Raw genomic sequence first — 22,993 nt, 5'->3', positions numbered from 1 at the left:
AAACATCATTTCCACTTTTGCAAGTTCCTCTCCAACTTGTTCATAACTCCCTGCCATTTCCAACTCAAAATATCATCAAGTCCCAGCACAATATCCAATGCATTAAAGCCAGTTTGGCTCCACAGTAGTGTCCCCGGCAAAATTGGAAGGTTGGAGATTATCCAAATTCCCAGCAGCAGTGTCTCACTCTTCCAATTTATGTGAGCTAAGGAAGCCAGCTCAAAAGAATGCTGACATCCAGTCAAAACCTGGACATCGCAATTACGAGTAATAAACACAATCACATCGTCAGCAGGTGTGGAGACTTGCACCAGAGAACAAGCTGGAACAGGGAGAGAAAGGCCAGAAAGGTCCTTTTGCAACATGCATAATTCACAGCAAAGCTCCTAATCCCCACAGGATCTGAAAGCACTTGGCCCAACAGTGTCTGAAAGCGGGCAATAATCTTCTGCTCTTCATGTTTCTTTTCCAGGCCAAAGAAAAACTGAATAGGTGCATCCATTTGAGAAAGGCCCTGAAATTGGGCCCTGACCAGTAGGGTTACCATACGACCGGATTTCCCCGGACATGTCTGGCTTTTTGGTGCTCAAATCCCCGTCCGGGAGGAATTTCCAAAGAACCGGACATGTCCGGGGAAATAGGGAGGCATAAGCCAGGGTCTGCCCAGCACGATCCGCTGGGTCCACAGTGCAGCCCAGCTGCCCCAGCTACAATGCTCAGGTGGGGAACGGGGGGGACTTGGGCTTCCCTTGCGGGCGGGGACCCCCCAGACCACTGGGGGACCCTTCCTGTGGCCCCGTTGTCCCGCGCAGCTTGGAACCCGGCGCCGCGGGAGCTGTTTCCTACGGGGACAGACAGGCTGGGGAACGAGCTCGGCGGCAGGAAGGAAGTTGCGGCCGGGGCTGCAGGGACCCACGCTGCCGAGCGTCTGAAGCCTCCAGCAGTCAGAGGCTGCTGGGGGAGCAGGGGCAGGCGGGGGGTGCAGAGGCTGCAGGGGTGGGGGGTGCAGGGGCTGCAGGGCGAGGAGGAGCAGTGCAGGCAGGAGCATAGGGGCTGCAGGGGCAGGGGGGTGCAGAGGTGGCAGGGGGGTGCAGGGGCTGCAGGGGGAGTGGGGAGCAGGGGTCACAGGCTGCAGGGGTGGGGGGGTGCAGGGGCAGGGCAGGCGGGGGGCACAGAGGCTGCAGTGGGGTGCAGGGGCTGCAGGGTGAGTGGGGAGCAGGGGTCTCAGAGCTGCAGGGGCGGGGGGGGGTGCAGGGCGAGTGAGGAGCAGGGGTCACAGAGGCTGCAGGGGCGGGGGGTGCAGGGGCTGCAGGGTGAGTGGGGAGCAGGGAAGCACTTAGCAACCCCCAACCAAGATCAGAGCGGGAAGGAGGAGGGGGAATGCAGGGTGCTCAGAGGAGGGGGCAGAGTTGGGGCGGGGGCTTTGGGGAAGGGGCGGGGTTGGGGCGGGGCTGAGGTGGGGCTGGGGGTGGGGAAGGGGCGGAGTTGGGGCAGGGCCAGGCCCCCGTGGAGTGTCCTCTTTTTTCAGTGTTGAAATATGGTGACCCTACTGACCAGTATACCTGGAACTTTGCTATCCAACAAGTTCTGCAAGAGCAGTTTTTTATAGTTCAAGCTCTCAGACAATTCAGCATCATTACTGCCATGAAAGGCTTTTTCAAGTTCCACAATCCCCAACTCTAACTCCTCTATACTCCAGCAGAGGCCCAGGGTTGTCTGCTGTGTGCATTGCTGACAAAAACATTGAATATTAATTTTATCCATCTCCCTCCATTGCCTCCAAGAGGGGAAAACATCCTTTGAGGCAACCCAGACTCCCCAAAAGTAATTGAAAGAGTCCCAAAAGTGAACATATTGTAGAAGGTGAGTGTTAAAATGCCAGTGTGGACGATGGTCTTGCATAGAAGGAAGAAACAACACAAATAAGATGAAACCATAATCTGAAATCCCAGTAGGGACAATGCAACTAGAAAGCAAACAAGACCAATGATGAATTAAAACATAAAAAAGATCCAAATGGGCCATAGAGAAAGAGCTGGCACTAGCACTCAACCATGTGTACTGCGGTGCATTAGGGTGAAAATGTTGCCGCACAACAGTCATGCCAGAAGCCTGTTAAAGAGTTACAAGTCACTGAGCAGACAGAGGATGAGGTTCCAAATGATTCCTATTCAATCTCTCATTAAGAGTACAATTACAATCACCCCCCAAAATTAAAATCGCATTTGTCTGAGGAGGAAAAAAACAAAAATAAACCACACCCTGTCTTTCTCTACAGTAGAAGCATAGACATTAATAATAATAATAATAATAAAAGATGATATTGCTCAAAAGTAGCTCAAACTGTCAATATATGGCCTGGAACAACTTCCTGCACAACCACCAATCAGGCTTCATGTTGTCCACAGAGAGACAGGCAGTCTCTGTACCTGCAGTGAAACCATGACCCAGAAAAACATCCCCTCTCCAATCAGCAAGCCAATCAGTTTGGTTGCTAGCCTCTGTGTGACTCTCTTGAAAAAATAAAAATGTCCACATTTTTCTGGGGCAGATACTCAGAAAGAGCCACACTTTTTTAATGTCCCTCCACCCATTCACATTCAGAGAGCCACATACAAATGTATCCATCAGACCAGTACTCATTAGAAAAAATAATAAAAAAAAAAAAACAGAAAACCCCTCCTCCCTCCCAAATCTCAAATAAAAACACCACATTTTCCTATATCCATTAATCCCCAACATTTCCACTGGTCAAAGAGACACGCACTTTGATCATCAGGTTTTTTTCAATCTGTAGCACTTCTGTTTGTCAAACTCAGACACAGAGACATGTCTCATAGTATGCTGTGCAGACAACACAACAAGACTAAGCTCAGGAAACCAGTCTGACACCTCTACTCCACATTTCCTTTTAGCCACAGCCAGAAACCTACCAATAGCATCCAGGGTATGTCTCCTGTCAGGCATTCAGGGCCCAGGAATCTGAGGTCATCATCCTCCACATTCTCAGGCTCAGAATCACTGCTGAGGGTTTTTTTTTGGGGGGGGGGGAATGTCAGAGAAACTGGAGGGATAGAGCTGCTGGACCAAGGGGGCAAAACTAATACCTGAGAATTCTCCGTGTCTCCAACCTCAGCAGCACCCTGAGCAGTGTGCTCTCTACCCTGCCCAAACTAGCCCGCTTCATTGTACCCTCAGAAACTGGAGCTCTCTTCACAGTCAATGGCCATTTTTTGCTTTGGGGCTTTGCCAGCAAGCCAGAATCCACAGCCCAGGCCGTGGATTCCAGAACCTCCATTACGCAGTCAGGCTCAGGCTGGGAGGCCACTGAATCAGTAGCCACAAAACCAGTAATGCCATCTCTCCCAGGTTGTAAAGGGGCACTAATGCCCCTGACCCAACATCCCAGAGACATCTGGAGCCTGTTGGGACCCAATCTCTGCCACAGCCACCTCACTCTGTGCTTCACTCCCTGTGGCCGGCCGCTCAGACATGCGGCCTGCGGGGCAGAGGCCACCAAGCCCCCTACCTGGGTCACTTCCTATCGTATTCTCAGCCCTCTCCACAGTCTCAACAAGGGTTGGCTTATGAACTCACGGAGAGGAGGGTGGTTCTCACTGACTGTGATTCGGAGACTCTTCTCCTTCAGCTGCAGCCCCCTGGTTCCCTGTCTCCACAGGGTTTTTTTGTGGCTCTGCAGAAGGGTCTGGTGTAGGCAGTGTGCTGCTCCAGCAGCCTCTCTGCAGGAGTTATCAGCGTAGGATTGCTCCCTTGCTCTGCTCACCCTGACTGAGCTGGACCATTCCCTTTTGAGCTCTGCCTCCATTGTGAGCATGCCCAGCAGGTACAGCTGGGCATGACCTTCTGGGCCCAGAGCTGCTTGTTAACCCTTGGCTCCCCATTGTGGGGCTTATATACCCCATCACACACGATCCCGTTCAGGCTAAGACTGGAAGATGAGTCTTCCTCCTGCAACCACCCTCCATCCTGATAAAAAAAATCAGCATTTGTGTGTGCCTGTTGGTGACGAAGTACCTGGAAGTCGTAGGGCTCCAGGAAGAGGTACCACCTCATGATCCAGGTGTTGGATCCTTCATGGAGTTTATCCAGTGGAGGCAGGGCATAGTCTATGATGAGTAGGAAGGAGTTCCCTAGGAGACAGATTCATAGACTTTAAGATCAGAAGAGACCATCATGATCATCTAGTCCAGGAGTTTTCAATATGCGATTTGTGCATCCCCGGGAGGTGGGGTCCACAGACTATGTGTAAGAGGTCCGTGAAAGGTTGTCATTACCATACATCAGTGGTTTTCAACCTGTGGTCTGCAGATCCCTGGGGGTCCACAGACTATGTCTAAGATTTTCAAAGGGGTCCGTACCTAAGTTTCCTGTAAGCTGCACGGCCACGCAGCAGCCTATTTAGCACCACGCAGGTGCTCAGGGAACCCGCCCGGCTGGGACCTGCTGGAACCTGGGGAGAGGCATCTTTTCCCCGGCCTGAACCCAGCCCCAGCCCCAGCCCCAACCTAGCCAGGCCCACAACCTGCCACAGCCAGGGCAGGGGCGCCCCTCCCCTGGCCCCAACTCAGCTCTGGACCTGATGGGGGAGGGGTGGCCCAAACCCAGCTCTGGCCCAGACCTACCGGGGCAGGGGCACCCCTCCCCGGCCCCAACTCAGCCCCGAATCTGCCATGGCCAGGGCGCCCCTCCCCCGGCCCGAACCCACAACCCAGACCTGCTGCGGCCGGGGCACCCTCCCGAATCCAGGCCCGACCTGGACCTGCTGCAGCTGGGAAAGGAGTGGCCCGAACCCAGCCCTGGCCTGGACCTGCCACGGCTGGGGCGCCCCTCCCCTGGCCCCAACTCAGCTCTGGACCTGATGGGGGAGGGGTGGCCCAAACCCAGCTCTGGCCCGGACCTACCGGGGCAGGGGCACCCCTCCCCGGCCCCAACTCAGCCCCAAATCTGCCACAGCTGGGGTGCCCCTCCCCCGGCCCAAACCCATAACCCAGAGACAGCCCGGACACCTGCCACAGACAGGAGAGGGGCACCTATCCCAACGCCCCAGCCCTGGAGCTGCCGTGTCGGGGAGAGGCACCTCTCCCCACCAGTCCAGGTGCTGCTGCAGGAAGAGAGAGCTGTGGGGAGTCCTCTCTCCCCACCGTAGCCCTGAAGCACCCTCCTGCACTGCAAACCCCTCATCCCTGGCCCCAGCCAGAGCCTGGACCCCCAGCCAGAGCCCTCACCCCAACCCTCTTCCCCAGCCCTGAGCCCCTCACCCTCGGCCCCACCCCGGAGCCCACACCCCCAGCTGGAGCCCTCAAACCCCTGCACCCCAACCCTCTACCCAAGCCCTGAGCCCCCTCCCAAACTCCAAACCCTTCGGCCCCACCCCTACCACATGAATTTTTTTATGTACACCAATATGAAGGTGATATCACCTCCATATTGGTGCACATAACAATTCATTCTGGATGTGTGGGAAAAATTAGAGGGAATACTGGTCCTTACCTCCATTTAAAATTTTTTAGGAGTCCGCAAATAATAAAAGGTTGAAAACCAGTGATCTAGTCTAATCTTTTGCACATTGCAGGCCACAGAACCTCACCCACCCATTCCTGTAATAGACCCCTAATCTCTGGCTGAGTTACTGAAGTCACAGAATGACAGAAATGTAGGAGAGGCGCCTCAAAAGGTCATCTAGTCCAGCCGCCTGATCTGAGGCAGGTCGAAGTATACCAAGACCATCCCTGACAGGTGTTTGTCCAACCTGTTCTTAAAAACCTCCAGTGACAGGGATTCCACAACCTCCCTTGGAAGCCTGTTCCAGTGTTTACCTATCCTTACAGTTAGAAAGCTTTTCCTAATACCCTAGCTGCAGATTAAGCCCAATACTTCTTGTCCTACCTTCAATGGAGATGAAGAACAATTGATCACGATCCTCTTTATAACAGCCTTTAACATATTGGAAGACTTTTATCAGGTCTCCCCTCAGTTTTCTTTTCTCAAGACTAAACATGCCAAGTGTTTTTAACTTTACCTCATAGGTCAGGTTTTCTAAACATTTTTTAAGTTTTGTTGCTCTCCTCTGGACTCTCTCCAGTTTGTCCACATCTTTCCTAAAGTGTGGTGCTCAGAATTTGACATAGCACTCCAGTTGAGGCCTCACCAAGTCCTCAGATCATCATTAGGGCTACGATTTTGTCACGGAGGTCATGGAAGTCACAGACTCCGTAACTTCCAGAGACCTCCATGACTTGAGCCTCCAGCACCTGGGAGCTGTAGGGTCCCTCGCCACCCCTGGCAGCTGGGAACTGCAGGGGCCAAGCTCCCAGCCGCAGAGGGCATCAGGGGTGCCCCGCAGCTCCCAGCTGGGGCGGGGGGCAGGGATGCCCTGGACCTCCCAAGCAGCGGGGGGCAGGGATGCCCCAGAGCTTCCAGGCTGTGGGGAGACCCTGAGCTCCTGGCCACTGCGGGCGGCAGAGCCCCCGTGAGCTCCATGCTACTGCGGGGGTGCTCCGCAGCTCCCGGCTGCTGCGGGAGCCCCAGAGCATGGAGCCGCCATGGGCGGCTGGGGTGTCTCAGAGCTCCCGGCTGCCACAGGCAGTCGGGGTGTCCCGGAGCTCCGAGCCGCTGCGGGCCACCAGGGTGACCTGGAGCTCTGAGCCCTGCCGTGGGCAATGGGGGGACCCTGCAGCTCTGAGCCAGGCCCTCCTGGGTGATTTGGGGAGCCTGCAGCTCCCCATTTTGTCATGCATATTTTTAGTAAAAGTCACAGATAGGTCACAGGCTTCTGTGAATTTTTCTTTATTCATAGAATCACAGGACTGGAAGGGACCTCGAGAGGTCATCTAGTCCAGTCCCCTGCACTCATGGCAGGACCAAGTGCCTGTAATCTATCTGTGACTTTTACTAAAAATATGCATGATAAAATCTTAGCCTTAATCATGATTTAACAAGTAGTTTAAACCTGTAAGTGACCCATGCCCCACTCTGCAAAAGAAGATGGGGAATAGCTTCCAGGTATAGTGTTGCATAGTCCACGATCAAATAATATGTGCTTTTCTCAAGGGGCCCCACTAAATGCCCACCCATTCAAAGGGTACTCCCACCATTGGGAGTGGAACCAGGGTGTCCCTTTGGGTCCTCCCAGCTGACATTCAGGGCATGAGGCACAAAAATTGCATATTTCTCTGTGTATCCCCGGCCAGAAGAACTTGAGGGCCACTCTCTTCAGCGTCTTTTCCCTCCCCAAGTGAGCCACACACAGCACTGAGTGTGCTGGGTGGAGAACCAGCTGGCGGAACTCTTTGGGGACCAGGAGCTGTCTCTTGCATTTGGGGGTCCCACATTACCCTGTAAAGCTTCCGGAGCTTGAAGTGGGGCCACTACTTCAGTTGTCGAGATTTATGCTTCTTTCCATCAGAGAAGTCTATCTGCTCCCATGCCCAGCTCAGAGTCTGGTCCTGTTGCTGTTCCTACATGAAATCTTCATTCTTAGGTAGCCATATAGGACTTACACCTTTAGGTGGCCCTGAGCTAGCAGTCAGCTGGGTTGACAGTCCTGGCTGACAGGAGGTACCTTCCCCATGGTCTTCCATCTTGCCCTGCCCCATAAACTACCTCTGGGATTGGGTTGGTTTCTATTGGGGGGGTCTCCGCTCCACCATTTCAGGACCCCCCCTAACCATTTTCAGTCCTGCCTTAGTATCCTGGGGTAGACCAGGGTGCCCAATAGCCTTATCCAGTAGGTCCTGGTGTAGCCCCTTACCCTCAGCTGCACTTCCGTAGTGGGGTAGGGTTAAATGTCCCAGTGTATGCACTGGAGATCGATAGGAGTGCTTGACATGTCGAGAGACTCAACGAAGTTTTCTTGCACGATTGTTTTGTTGCATCCTGAGTCTACCAGGCCTGTTACCTTAGGCCCAATGACCCATGCTAGGATTAGCATCTTGGCTGGGTTCTGTCTGCAAGCCCTAGTGCATGCAGTCCAGGTCTGGCCATAGCAGTCCATAAAATGGCATTCCTACCTAAAATGTCCTTTCTGTCCACACTCAAAACAGTTGCCCTTTGGAGCTGCAGCTGGCTGGCCCTCCTCTGGGGTTGTGGGGTTTCCCAGGGAGCGTGTGCCCCCCTTCCCAGGACCTTGGTCCCCTTGCAGCTCCACCTTGGTGGCAGGGGTCTGGCCCCTGGATGGGAGCAATCTGAAGTGGAGTGTCCAGTTCAGCAATCCTGGGCTCTCCCCCAGCCGGGCCTCCACTATGTGTCAGTGTCCTGAGTTCAGGTGCCTCGGTCCTAAGTATCAGCGAGGCCGGACCCTCTGCAGCCACATAATTCTCCATTAGGGTTATGGCATCTGCAGTGCTGCTGGTCAATGGTGCTTCACCCATCCTCTCCCACCGGCCAGGAGAACCTGGTTGAGCTGCTCCAGCATGATAGGCTCCGCTACTTTTACTCCAGTCTGCTTCTCAGGGTCCAGCCAGTGCCAACACTGTTCTTTCAGGCACTGTGCCACTACCCCAACCAGGCTCCCGGTGGGTATTTTTCCTTCCTGAATCATTGGTGGAATGTCTCAGGGTTGATAACCATGTAATCTAAAATGGCTGCTTTTACTTTATCATAATTCAGTGCCTCTATGGGGTCCAGGATCCTGTAGGCGACTTGGACAGGTCCCATCAAATACGGGGCTATGAAGATGGCCCAGTGTTCTTATGGCCAGCACGCTGCAGCGGCCAGCTCCTCAAAGGTGGCCAAGAAGGCTTCTGGGTCACCCTCGGGACCCATTTTCATGAGCTTGACGGGCAGCCCAGGGGGAGGGACATCACCTGAGTGTCCTGGCAACGCGGCGTTAGATGCCCTCTGGGGCTTCAGGATCTGCTACTGTTGCATAGGCATTGCTGTTGCTCCTGCTGCTACTGGGCTGCTTGCTGTTGCTGCTGGCAGCTATCAGTTGTAGTAGCTGCCCCCTGTTGTTGCTGTTTTTGGACTGCCTGCTGTTGTTGGCTCGCTATTATCCATGTAAGCAGCTTTTCTGTGTCCATGGTCTCCTTTGGGCCAGTTTTGTCGGTAGGTGCACCATCATTCTATCGGAACTGGGTTGATGCCCATGTTCACCACCAGTTGTCAGGGTCTTCGGTGTTCAAGCCCCAGCGATATTGCCTAGTGTCTAGAGTCTAAGGCTGGCATTAGGGGAACCCAGGACCTCCTACTCCAGTGGGTAGGAGTTTCAGATCATTGAAGATCTGCTGGTTAAGCCAGGGTGGTCTCTTGCCATACTTCCTATCTATCCTACGCAGTGGGATAGTTTGCTCTTGTACCTACCTATGAAAGCACAAGACATGCTGAACCTCCAGGGCTTTGCAGCCCAAATTAATTCTCCTGATAGGGCTAGTGATCTTACCATAACTAGCCAGGTCTCTAGTCAACTGCTTATTTCCTAAAAAAAGAAGGAACATTAGAGACAGTGACTTTAACAGCAGGTGTTGGGAGCAGCAAAACAGGGACAAAAGTACCTTGCACAACAATCTCCTCCACAATCACCTGCTCAACAAGGCTAAGCGAGGCAACAAACACAACAACAACCTTACTCATGTGGAAGGTGTACATCACATTTTTAAACCCAATCACCTTCCCCACAGCTAGAACACATTCCCCGCTAGAGGCAGAGTGTGGAGGCAAAATCCACAACCCAGGGCCATGCGTTAAACCTTCAGAATCTGCAACAAACTGAGGTCTCTGTCCCCCCAGTCCAGAGAACAGACAAAAGCCTGCTAAAACAAAAGAAGTCCTGAAATTAAATCCCAAACTCCAAAACTAAAACACAAAACCCCATATCCCCAGCAGAAAGAACAGCAAAGCACACCCACTCTCCAGAGGCAGATTAAGGTTTCATGGGGCCCTGAGCCAGAGCAAGTGGGGGGGGGGCCCTCCCCACCCCCATTCCACCCCTTTCACCTGCAGCCCCGCCCATCACCCCACCCTGTTCTGCCCCTTCCACCTGTGGCCCCGCCCAGTGCCATATTATTACCTAGGCCGACAAGGCCTAGGCCGACAAATTTGCAGGGGCGGAAGCTCCCCTCCGTGCCCCGCCCCCCTGCTCCAGCTCACCTCCGCCTCCTCTGCAAGCACGCCGCCGTGTCCTATTTCTCTCCCATCCCAGCACTTGCGCCGCAAAACAGCTGTTTCGCGGGGCAGGGTGGGGGAACACCGTGTGCTGGGGGAAGAGGTGGGGCCGGGGGCGGGGCTTTGGGGAAGGGATCCAATAGGGGAAGGGAGGGGGCGGAGTTGGGGCAGGGACTTTGGGGAGGGGGTTGGAATGGGGGCGGGAAAAGGGCGGAGTCGGGGCAGGGCCAGGGCGGCAATTATTTCCCGGCCTAGGGGCGGCAAAATTATTAATCTGCCACTGGCCCCAGCCCTGTTCCACCCACAGCCACGCCCCTTCCACTGCCTCCAAACACACATTGCGGCCTGCAATCCATTTGCTCCTTTCTGCCCATCCGAGACTGGAGAAGCTCTGTCCCCCCTGCCATGGCCCCGGGGCCACAGCAGGGAGTGACAGCTCCCCCAACCCTGAGGCCATGGCAGGGAGCAAGAGTCGGGGAACTGGGGTTGGGGCGCGGAGGCTTCCCCAATGCATCCTGGCGCGTCTGCCAAGAACAGGGTCAGGGCACAGGGGCTTCCCCTGCCCCGCCTGGCGCTGCTACCTGGGTTGGAGTGTTGGGGCTTCCCCTACCCCACAAGCCCAGCGCCTCTGCCAGGGCTTCTTGATTCCGCCACCCAGTGGCAGATCTTTTTCCAGGGCCCCCCAATTGGCCAGGGCATGGGCCCCATCGGTCCAGTGGCTAATCCACCCCTACCACTCTCAGCCTCACTCCTACAATCCTCTGAGAGAGAGAGAGAGAGGAAAATGGAGAGAGAGAAAAACATAGAGAGAAACAAAGAGATGGTGATGGATATGTGCTTTCTACAGGGATGTTTGACACTAGTAAATCAACTCTGAGAATATGGCAGGTGGTTGAATCAGAACCCAGGGCCCTGGTGCTTCCCATTACTTAGGAGTGCCTGGGAGCAGACAACAGCAGGTACAGTGTTGCAGCCACACCTGTGCTTTTTCATTAATTTGTCTGGTGACAGAGCAGAGCAGTTTATGGCAGGTAGTGAGAAGAGTGCATTCCTCTAGCATGGGAAGAATGACTCTTGCAATTTCTAAGGTCTGGAGTTTTTAATAAAAGTTAAACATTTGTTAGGGAAATCCAGGTGAGTCCTGGCAGTGCTTCAATGCATAAGAGAATAGCAGGAAGATAGGATGGGCGAGAAGAGACTAAGGCTATGTTTACACTCACTGCGGTATAACTTACGTCATTCGGGGGTGTGAAAAAGCCACCCCCTTGAGCAACGTAAGTTGCACCGACCTAAGGATTGGTGTAAGACAGTGCTATGTGCGCAGGACAGCTTCTGCCGCCAACATAGCTACCGCCACTCACGGGGTTGGAGTAGTTAAGCTGATGGGGGAGCTCTCTCCCGTCACCTTAGAGCGGTTACATTAGAGCAGCAGTTCTCAAACTGTGGGTTGGGACCCCAAAGTGGGTCATTCCCCCATTTAAATGGGATCACCAGGGCTGGTGTTAAACTTGCTGGGACCCAGAGCAAAAGCCAAAGCCTGAGCCTCAGCGCCCAGGGTTGAAGCTCAAGGGCTTCAGCTTCAGCCCCCCCACCCAGGGCTGAAACCCTTGGGAGTCAGCTTTGGCCCCCCCCCCGCCTGGGGTGGCGGGGCTCAGGCTTCATCTCTGGCTCCCTGCCCAGGCCGGGGGATCTCAAGCTGATCTCAGGCTTCAGTCCCCCCGCCCAGGCCGGCAGATCTCAGGCTTCGGTCCCCCATCCTGGGGTCGTGTCATAATTTTTGTTGTCAGAAAGGGGTCACAGTACAATGAAGTTTGAGAACCCCTGCACTGGAGAGCTTACAGTATAGCCATAACCTAAAGCAATGGGGTAAGAGCAAATGTCTGAGTGAGGGGGGAAAAAGTGTGACAGAGGAGGGAGTGAAAGAGAAGGGGAGAGACCCAGGAGAGAGAAGGCAGTGAATGAGAAGGAGAGAGGGTTTCTGCACTGGATGGCAGAGTGAAACAGGACACACGTGTGTGACATAGATACTGGGAATCCATCCCTGGCACTGGCCCATCCGGAGGGAACAGGAGGAGCTGGCTCTCTTTGGATCATAATAAACTGGAATGAGGGTGTGGGCTTCTCCTCACTCCCCCTCCCTCTCATTCCATCCGCATTATACCACTAAATGCTGCTACTTCTCTGTTTTTTTGCTAAAATTGTATTTTGAAGACAACCAAAAGTGGAACATTTTCTGGGAGTGGCTGAGTGTGCCTCACACTCCAGCCAAAGTAGAGGACCAGCCAAAGGGGGAAGAGACAGCGTCTGCAGCCGAAGAGAGTGGAGATCGTGGACAACAGTGAGTGAAGGAGACTCTATCCCTTTCCCCAACACCCCACAGAATAAGTTCCAGAGAGAAGGGGGAGGAGGGGGATAATGATGGGAAACTTTTCTAAGGGTTCCAGGCAATACCATGAGCAAATGGGTGAGAAAAAGAGAGGGAGAGGGGATGAATGTTTGGGGTGGATGGATGGGGAGAGAGAACGAATGGAGGGAGAGAGAAAATGAATTGAGAGGGGAGGTGGAAGGAGAAAGAAAGAAGGCAGACAGGATGCTTTCTCCAGTCCAAAATGTATGGGGAAGGAGCTCAAGAATGGCAATGACAGAGCAGGAGGGAGATAGATGGAGGGAGAGAAGATGAGGAGAAGGAATGCATCGGGGAGAGGGATTTGCAGTCAGTGGATGAGGACAGTGTCTGGCCTGCAGGGGGAAGGTCTCCCTGTTCCTGGTGCAGTTTGTGCCAGACTCTCATCTGACCTCTCTCTCTTTCACTTTGTAGGGATGATGACTTTTGGATCCCGTGCACTGCTGTGCATAATAGCCCTCTCTGTCCTCCCAGCTGGTGAGTCACCACCCCATGGAAGCCACATCAGGGCTCTCTCCCCTTTCTTTGCCCCGTGGAGGCTCACACAGAGACCACTGTTCAGTGACAGGAGGGGAAGGACACACACACACAGATGGAGAGTGACAGGGAAAGAAAAAGGGGAGAGTGCAGGAGGGGATGGAGAGAATGTTGGAGGGAAGTTTGAGAAGCAGTGATCAGTGCCCATATGTTCTCCTTCTCCTAAGCAGCATGGATAGGAGCAGAGAGAGGTTCAGGGAGTGAGTGGAGGGGAGATGCATGTTTGTTGTTCCCCTACCAAGCATAGCTGCCATTTCCCTTGGTTCTGCATGGTTGGTGGGATGCATGGAAACAGGTTGGAGTGGCCAGGCAGTGAACAGCTCCTCTAAATATTATGAGCCTCCTCTCACACCGGTGTAAATCAAGAGTGGCTCGTTGGAGTCAATGAGTTACACAGGCGTGACATAGATATATGTGAGAGGTGGCTTAGGACCAATGTTTAGAAAAAGGTGTAGCTGTAGTATGTGCTCAGGAGGGAGCACAATGTATTCTCAGCTGGATATGATGGGGGCAGCAGATAGTTGGAACCCTGGTCTCCCAGACACTGCCTGGGGCAGCGTCTCAGACCGGGTATGCGGAGCACTTCCACTGGTCCATGGAACTTGTTCTGTCACAGTGGTGAAAAACATCTATCAGTCTTCAGAGTAGCAGCCGTGTTAGTCTGTATCCGCAAAAAGAAGAACAGGAGTACTTGTGGCACCTTAGAGACTAACAAATTTATTAGAGCATAAACTTTCGTGGACTACAGCCCACTTCTTCGGATGCATATCCGAATATCATATGCATCCGAAGAAGTGGGCTGTAGTCCACGAAAGTTTATGCTCTAATAAATTTGTTAGTCTCTAAGGTGCCACAAGTACTCCTGTTCTTCTTTTTATCAGTCTTCAAGCACTGATGCTTCCTGCTGGTTGTTCCCCATTCCTGGCCTCATTGGCTTTCCAGAGGCTTTTCTGGCCAGTTAAACTCCGGATTCCAAGCTTCTCTCCACCTGCTGCTTCATGTCTGTCTGTGCTCTGAGTTTCTTTGGCATAAATTCAGGTGGGATTAAATTTGCAGATGACACCAAAATGGGAGAAGGCAGCACCAAACTAAAGAGTAAGCTGGAGAGAGTGAAGAAGAGAATGAGGGATGATTCCATCTTAATGGATAGAGAGTGCTGTACCCAAGGAAAGAGAGAACCAGGGGCTAGGTATCGAATAGGGGATATAGCCCGATAGCTGCACCCTTCACATTAAAGCAATTCTCCCATCATTAGAGATCAGCCTGTGCTGAAATGTTTGGATCCAGAGAGGGACATCCCCATTATTCAGTGGCTGTTTGGATCTGGCATGTTTCTGATCCTAATAGTACTTTTTCCCATAGGCAGATACTGTAGCTATCACAGAGCAAATGTGAGCTGGTGAATGACAGAGCAGGGAGTAGAGGCAGCCCTGGCACAATCTTGATCTTAAAGGTGACTTGCAAAGTAAAAAGAAAAAGAGGTTGTGTCCTTTTCGGTGTTTTTCTGATGCACAAACAAGTCTTGAAAGGGTTTTTTCCTCCTTGTTTTTTACCCCAGGCCAGGTCGACACTAAAAAGTTAGGTCGACCCAGCTATGATACTCAGGGGTGTGAAAAATCCACACCCCAAGTGGTGTAGTTAAGCTGGCCCAACCCCTGTTGTAGACAGCGCTACGTTGACAGAAGAATTCTTCCACTGACCTAGCTCCTGCCTCTCAGAGAGGTGCATAACCTATTCCAGTGAGATAACCTCTCCTGTCCGGTTAGGTAGTGTTTACACTGACGTGCTACAGCGGCACCACTGCAGCAAGTGCCACTGAAGCATTTCAAATGTAGACAAGCCCTTAGAAATATCAGGAATGTCCAGGTTGGTCTCTCTCTGTTTTGTTGAAGGGCTAGTTGGAGATTTAGATAACTGGAGTGGGGCTTTTTCACGCTCCGAGGGGGTGAGGGTGCCACATCTTTAACAATGAGTGCTTTCCTCCTAAGTGTTTGAATTAAGTAGGTGTTAATACAAGCAAACAAATTAAACAGCCTGATAAGAAATCCCTCTTAGTTACTTGGATTTTATAATCAGACCAATTTTCTATTGTCCTTAGTCTTCTGGAGAGGAAAGGCTAGACAAGAAGTGAATTTCTAATGTAGAAAATAAGCAGACTTTATAAAAAAGTTCAGCATTTCGGACCTGCATCACAAAGAGAGAAAAAAGGGCACAACCCTATTTCCCCCCTTTGCATGTTACCATTAAGAGATGGGCCAGAATAGAAACAGCTTTGAGAAGCAATGGGTTATTGTACCTGGGTGATGTGTGTAATACCTGGCACTTCCTGGATCAGTGGCCAGTGAAGGTGGATAGCTGCAGAGCCATTGCTGGGGACTCCACTGGGACAGGACACAGAGGGTCCTGAGAGAACTCTTGAAATTCGGCAGAGTAGGATTATGCCCACGGGCCCAATTCTCCCCCTGCAGGATACAAGTAACTATTACTGAAGTAAGAGATAAATAGGGCTCTCAATCCCCAATCCTGTAGTTCTTACTCAGGCAAAGCTTCCAGTGACTTCAGTGATAACTTTGGTGGAATGAGGGGAGAAGGCTCAAGGGTATAGTGTATCGGGCACAGTGTGACAGGGCCAGTGGGGTAGTAGATAATGTTTTCACCCCTCAGCTCACAGAGAGCCGTTACTATACAGTGGGTCATAGAATCATAGAATCATAGTCATTCCTACATCTGTCCTAGTTCTAATTTGCTCTGCACTGCCCTGTATCACCAGCCTTTTCCTACCAATTCTTTCCTTTCCCCCCACAGTTATGCAGATGTTTTCCTCTTCCCTTGTTTAGCAGAAAACTTTTACCTGTTTCGAGCTGCTTAAAGAAGCAGCTTTCTTGCCGTTGGCATTTTGAAAGTAAACAGTGTATCTCAGTTTTTATTCCTCTTCTGTTACACTGACTGCACAGGTGGCCTCCATTGCTCTCTGCCTGTCCCTTTTTCTCACCTTATACTATGCCTGGATGTAAATGATCTTCCAGCCTATTGTCAGGGAATGTGTGGTGCTCCATAACCGAGGGGAAAGATAGTCTGGTGGTTACAGCTGTTGATTGGGCACCAGGAGACCTGCCTTCTGTTCCTTACTGTGCCAATGATTGGCTCTGGGACCTGGGGTAAGTCACTTCCCCTCACTCAGTGCCTCAGTTCTCTCTCCTATACAATAGGCAGTGTGGTACTTAACCTACCTCAGAGGGGGATTATGAAGCTTAATTTGCTAATGTTTGTAAAATGCAACAAGGTTTGCAAATGGTGCTGCGGAAATGCAAAGTCTGGGAACAAATCTGTGGCCCCTTACAACTCCACAGCTGTTACTGCCCCCTCCCAGTTGTGCCCACTCAGACATGTATGGTAGAGCTCTTGCTCTAAAACTTCTTAAACTAAAGGGCAATCTCCTTTATCTATTAGCAGTATAGCTCCTAAGACTAGAGCTGAGCAGTTCTCATTCCATCCAGGGGAGGGCAGTGGTCTCCTGTATATACATTGCTAGTTCATGACTGTTATTATTCATTATAATTATATAGACTCCAGTTTATGGAAATCCCCCTTCTGTCTTTTCCCCACTCTCCCCTCTCTCCTACCTTATCTTGCAGACTGGTTTCTACCGATGGTCAACTGTCAAGAAGACCCAACAAGTAAGTCTTGCTGTCTGCTGCGTGTGTGTGTGTGTGTGTGCGCGCACGTGTGTGCATGTGTGTGGGCTGAAAGAAAACCAAGGTGCTGGTTACTCAGTAGGAAGTGCTAATCCCAATGCCCCAATATGGTGCTAGAGGGTATTAAGATTTTGGAGGTGTTCTCCTTTGTATGAAGCCTAAAATAGGCACACCAATCACTCAAGGTTGTTAAAAATCTGATGGTACTTTGTGCAGGGATAGGTATGTTGGTCCTAAAGTCCTGGATAATTATATTCTATCTCACTGCTATTCAGTTCTTCATTTCCTGGCCTCAGCTGTTGTGTAGTGCAGTTATGCAATGTTAAACACCTGTCATGTTCTACCCCAGACATGGTGGTTGTTATTAATCATTTGTATTATGGTAGCATTCAAAGACCCCATTCGGGATTGATATCTCATTGCACTAGGTGTATTCACATACACAAAGTAAGAGACAGTCACTGTCCCAAAGAACTTTCAATATAATTTAAGCCAAGACAAGGGACAAGGATAACAGTGATAGTGGTTATAAAGACTAGCTAGGTGCACAATTAGCAGGGTTTGAGTCACTAATAGATATTAGGATGTGTGTAGATATATGTGTGTGTGTATTTATATCTGTGTGTGTATATACACACAGAGATGTACACACAGAGATACATACACAGATACAAATAAATTAATCTCAGCAATCCCCATGGGCTCTCTGCCCAGTCACTACTATTTAGCAATTTACTGTAAGCATCATGATAAAAGTGGATCTCGAGGAGGAATTTGAAGGAGAACAGGGTCATGGCTTTATGGAATAGCTAGGCAAGGGCATTCCCTGTGGAGGGAGTAGCATGGAAGAAAGCTCAAAAATGTCTGTGGGAGAAGCACCTAAAATGGGTGGTTGAGGCTGGCATTGCTGGCAAAGTAGAGTGAGGCAATGCAGTAAGAGACAAAGCCACATAAATAGGGGGCGGTAGAATTCTGAAGGACCTTTAAAGGTGAGGACATGAACCTGATGTGATGGAAAAGGAGGGGTCTGAAGAGGGGACTGATGTAGTGAGCGTGAGAGTGACAAGAAAAGCTCTTTGCAGCTGGGGTTGAATGGACTGGAGAGGGGTGGTATGGATATCAGGGATCCAGAGATTGCAGAAATCAAGATGGGAGAAGATGAGGCCCTGGATGAGAACTTTAGCTGCATGGACAGAGGGAAAAGACTAGACCTTAAGGTGTTATGGAGGAAGGAACTTCAAGATATGGACATGGCGTGGATGTGCAGGACAAGAGGCAGGGAAGAACTAGAGATGTGGCTGTGTTTCAGTGCTGAGTAAATAAGCTCTGTATGTACCAATCTGCAAAGCACTTTAGAGTTCTTCAAGAATTCATTATTATTTATTATGGTTTTGAGTGCATGCATTTCTTTGATTGTTTGTGAATTGATGCTTTATAGCAAAGGATTGTGAGAGACAAGTTGGATCCTGGGATCTGAGAACCTAACACTGAGTCACTCTCTAACAGTGGGAAGTTAGAGGAACCTTACAGCTACCTCAGTGGTAGCCAAGTGTGGAACACTTGGTATATAAGAAGAGCATGGTCTAATGGTGAGAACAGTGGACTATATGTCTGGAGACCTGGATTCTATTCCTGGCTTTACCACTGACTCACTGTGTAGTTTTGGGCAAGTCACATTATCTCTCTTTGCCTCAGTTTTCCCATCTGTAAAGTGGGATTATGATCGTTACCTATCTCCAAAGAGAGGTGAGAGGATAAATGAGTTAATGTTTGTACAGTGCTTTGAAAACATAAGGTGCCACATCACTATGCCTTCTCCTCTCCTCTCAGAGGCAGACCTTGCCTTAGCCAGCCATCCCTTAGTCATCTCACAGCTACACTCCTGCAGCACATTCTACCCTCAAAGGTTTCTTGGAAGCTGTGACTCTTGCAGAATGTGGCCACCAACAGGGTCGGTGTAGGGAACAGGGTTGGGAGCACATCACACCCACACTCCACTTGCCCAGCTTTACACCTTTCTGCAATATGGGCTAGGTTCAACCCAGTTCACCCTGAACTCCCCAGCTGTCCATCCCAAAGGTGAGTGCTGCAGGAACCAGGAGCAGGGCAGCTCCTCACCTCCGACGTCTCTCCCTCCAGTACGGCCTCCCAAGATGGGCCAGAGCTGAGAAGTCAGGATCTGGATTCAGAGTTCAGTAGGGGTTTAGAAATGGGGTTTGTTGATGGCCCATCTGTGCCTTTACAGTGTCCTTTACAATACAACCCTGGAGTTCTCTGCACTCCTCACAGGGAGGTTAGTTTGGGGTGGAGGCGTCGTGGTCTATAGGAAATGGCTGTTTTATACTTGAACTAACTTATGTACACAGGGCACCTTGATACTCTGGGGATGGGTGCATTATAAGAAGCAGTGAAATGTGAAGCTCAGGCTCTGAGCTGAACTTCCTGGGGTGGTGGCAGGGAGGAAGAGACTTCCCATGAAATAGCAGAGGATTTGGAGAGGTTCACTGACACATCTGGGCAGCACTGCGACTCAAATTACATGCATGTTTGCTGACAGCTAGTGGCCTTTTTAGGGTACTCCATGGGACAGATATGTGGAAAATGGGGAGGGCTAGTAATAAGCAGGCTGTAAGGGGGGTGAAGGGAAAAGAAGTAAACAGAGATGGACATATTATTAATTCCTTTAGGAATGTCCCCCTGATGTGGTCTCTAGCCAATCCCAGGCCAATGGAGGCAGAAAAATCAGTGCCCAGGATAGGGGATATATGGAGGCCTCTCTCCCAAGATGGGTGGTCAGAGCAAGATTAGTAATAATTCAGTTTTTGCATGCAAAACACACTGCTATGAGATCCAAGGCTTGCCAGTGAGAGTCCCAAGTCCCAGGAGGGGGTGGATTGAGGTGGGGAGAGGTGCCGTGTGAATATTTACTGGATAGGCTCACGCTATCTTAGGGGCCCATCATGGCAGCTAGAATCATCTGGCCCACTATGGTTAACCAAACCCAAGTGTAAACCTTTGTAAGAGCCAGAGGAAAAGCCTTGAGAGCAGGGCCCAGGCTCTGGAATGCCTATTCAAAGTAGATCAGGAAGAGTCCTTCCCTGATCATCTTGGGACCTCACTGAAATACCCACCTCTCCCCCTGCAGCATTTCCCAAGGTACTGGAACAGAAGAAAACCTACAGCACATTCATAGTGAAAAGTCCACAGTTAGAATAAATAATAATTATGTAATAATATAATAAAGAGCAGGCTGGAGACTGACTAGAAGGATCTTCTAGAAGGATCTTGCTGTTTCTGATTATCCCCTCACACCCAGTGCTTAATTTGTGCCAGGGCTGAGCCCCGGTACATCTAGGTGTGGCAGTTCATAGCCCCGGCACCTCTGGGCTTGGCAGTTCATAGCCCCGGTACCTCTGGGCTTGCTATGTCAGTTATGAAAGTAAAAAAAATTGCTTGAGCCCCAGCACCTCTTTCATTACAAATTAAGCACTGCTCACACCACCTAGATAGCATGGCAAAGAACACTTTAGAAATGCTAGAGAAAGATTGAGAATCAGGCTATGTCTACACTACAAGCCAGGAGTGTGATCACCAGCTTGTGTAGACATACTTGCTCATAGAGCTAATGCTAGTGTAAATAGTAGCGTAGCCATGGTAGCATGGGCAGGGACAGCACAGCTTAGCCATGCCAAGTACAAACCCACCTGAAACCCCTGGACACGTACTCAGCAGGGCTAAGCCATGCTGCCACTGCTGCTGCCTGTGCTACTGTGGCTACACTGGTGTTTATAATTGCTCTAGCTCTCATCAAGCTAGCTTGAGAATGTGCATGCCAGCTGAGAATCATACCCCTAACTCGTAGAGTAGACCTAGCCTCAGAGAGAACACCAGATAGATAGAGGGTGTATGTTTGATGTGCATTAGTGGTGATGCAGTTCAGGAGGGGAATGCAGGCTTCAACTTTTTGCCATCAGTGAGTTAGGTTCAAATGGGACCTAAGGGCACAGCCGGAAGGACTTTTACTGGGTCTAAACTTAGTCCTTTTTGGTACTCATCATACAAAATCCAGCATACGGAGAGACTTAAGGGCTGGAATAGCAGGGGGGTTGCAGATTAGGACTGAGGGGCATTGGCAGAGCTGTGTGGGGAGCCCAGCACTGGAATAGCAGGGGGGCTGGCAGAGCTGGGGGGGAGGGGAGAGGACCAAAAGCTCAAAGCAGGATCTTTCAGATCATTCTCTCTTTTTCCAGTTGTGCCTGACATACAACCTGTGCCTGATGACTTGGGTAAGTTCATTCTTCTGACAGTGGGACCACTCAGGGCCTTTCTTTCCCTGCTGATCCCTACTCCCAGCTGTATCACCACTAGAGATCCCTGTCACTTCACACTCAGAGTCCCACTTTCTCCATTGCCCTTAACTCCAGCTGTAACTCTCCAGAAATTCCTCTTTCTTTACACACTTGTTTTTTGTCAACAGGTCTGCCTGATACTGAAGGCATAGTATCACAGAATATCAGGGTTGGAATGGACCTCTGGAGGTCATCTAGTCCAACCCCCTGCTCAAAGCAAGACCAATCCCCAGACAGATTTTTGTCCCAGATCTCTAAATGGCCCCCTCAAGAATTGAACTCATAGCCCTGGATTTAGCAGACCAATGCTCAAACCACTGAGCTATCCCTCCCCCCCAAAGTAGTAGCAGATGAACAAGGTGTGTACAACTGCTTTATTAATATAAATGTCTGTCTTTTGAAGGAGACATTAACCTGATCTCCCTTCTGGCCTGTCTCTGGGTCAGTAACTAAGGATGACACCCCAAGGCAGGGTTTGATCAAGGGTGGAGAGGAACTGCACTATTAGAAGGCATGTGAGCTCCCTTTTGCCCCACCTCTGGGGGTTCCAGTGCCCATACCACAGGGCATTGTGTGGCAAAGAATACTGTTTTGTTAGAGGAGCTGCTCTCCCTTGGGTAAGACATTCCCCATGCTCCCTCCTTTACACTTAAGGACCCCTGTTTTTCACTGTTTATTTTAGAAGCATAGCAAATAATCCAAAATTCACAAATCCTTTGTTTTCTAGTTCCAGCTGCCATTGTAAACACAACAGAGATACCAGGTATGTTTAGTTTTGAGATTCAAAGTAGGGGACATGGAGCCTGTCATCTTTAGGGCATCATTTCCTATCCACTGGGAACATAGAAATAGCCAGATTGGATCAGACCAGACCTGACCAGATCCATTTGGGCAGTACTAGGTGCTTCAGAGGGAGGTGCAAGTACTGGTCACTGTCAGAAGACAGGATACTGGATTAGATGGACCATTAGTCTGACCCAGTATGGCCATTCTTATATTCAGGTAACCCCATACTGGACAGTTATGGAATAATCTGCCCACAGGGGAAGTTTCTTCCTGACCTCACAAGAAAAGTGGCTGAGTTATAACCTGAAGCATGAGGTTTTATATCCTTTATAAAGCTGTATCTTAAATAATATGGCTGCAGATATTATTTGCATAAATGTCCATTCAGAATTATTCTAAACTCTGAGTAATATTCTGTTAGTGATGTCGTGGTCAAAGACACCCACACATTGATTTTAGTTTACAGACTCAAGCCTGAGGCCAGTTTATTGACATACATACCAGTGCACTGGGGTGCCGTCTGAAGACTGACACCCCTAGGTCAGCATGCAGGCTGCCTTTATTTCTTTAAACCGCAAGCACAGTACAAATTATACGTCATTTGCAAGAAATAAGAGTTCGGGTCAGTCCCCCTTTCCCAGTACCTTCCTAATTAATTTGTGAAAATTGGGTATATATTAGGTAAGGGGTCACTTGGTGTTTTTCCTTTAGGGGTGGTACTTGGCACCAATTTAGGGGTATTTCTCGTTAGAGTACATATCATCTTTCCGGGGTTTTACAGTAACGGGCATAGGGGGTTAACATAGGACGCTCAAAGAAGATACATGATTGTCTAATTTTGCAGATAGCTGGAATCACAGGAGAAGTTGGCATTTGCAAAAGCAATTTCTTCATGCAAGCGGTTATTATATTTCATAAACTGGCGGTTATTATATTGCTAAAGTGGTTATGCAGAGGCCTTTTGCATTGTTTACTCCCTCCTCCCTCCTCTGGTCATAACCTTTGACCGAATTTGGCAGAGAACCGTGCAGTTCAATCTTGTTCAGGCCAGTCTTGTTCAAGTCTTGGCCTGTACTGCTTTTATAGAGGCCGTCAGCATT

General features: G+C 50.4%; 1 protein-coding gene across 2 annotated transcripts in view; it reads left to right on the top strand.

Annotated features, from left to right (window-relative positions):
- MFAP5 (microfibril associated protein 5) overlaps positions 1-22,993 on the top strand; it is a 40,532-nt gene that overhangs the window by 11,691 nt on the left and 5,848 nt on the right. For both annotated transcript variants that reach the window (XM_005295735.4, XM_005295736.5), the window contains exons 2-6: positions 12,334-12,460; positions 12,941-13,003; positions 16,699-16,740; positions 21,009-21,044; positions 21,835-21,870. In XM_005295735.4, the coding sequence (XP_005295792.1) occupies positions 12,943-13,003; positions 16,699-16,740; positions 21,009-21,044; positions 21,835-21,870 (175 nt within the window). In that variant the 5' untranslated portion in view covers positions 12,334-12,460; positions 12,941-12,942. The remainder of the gene's footprint in view (positions 1-12,333; positions 12,461-12,940; positions 13,004-16,698; positions 16,741-21,008; positions 21,045-21,834; positions 21,871-22,993) is intronic.

This window comes from Chrysemys picta, chromosome 1 (genome assembly GCF_011386835.1).
Source record: "Chrysemys picta bellii isolate R12L10 chromosome 1, ASM1138683v2, whole genome shotgun sequence".
Lineage (NCBI taxonomy): Eukaryota > Metazoa > Chordata > Testudines > Emydidae > Chrysemys > Chrysemys picta.
Note: the sequence above shows the minus strand (reverse complement) of the source record. Positions and strands in the feature narration are given on the sequence as shown.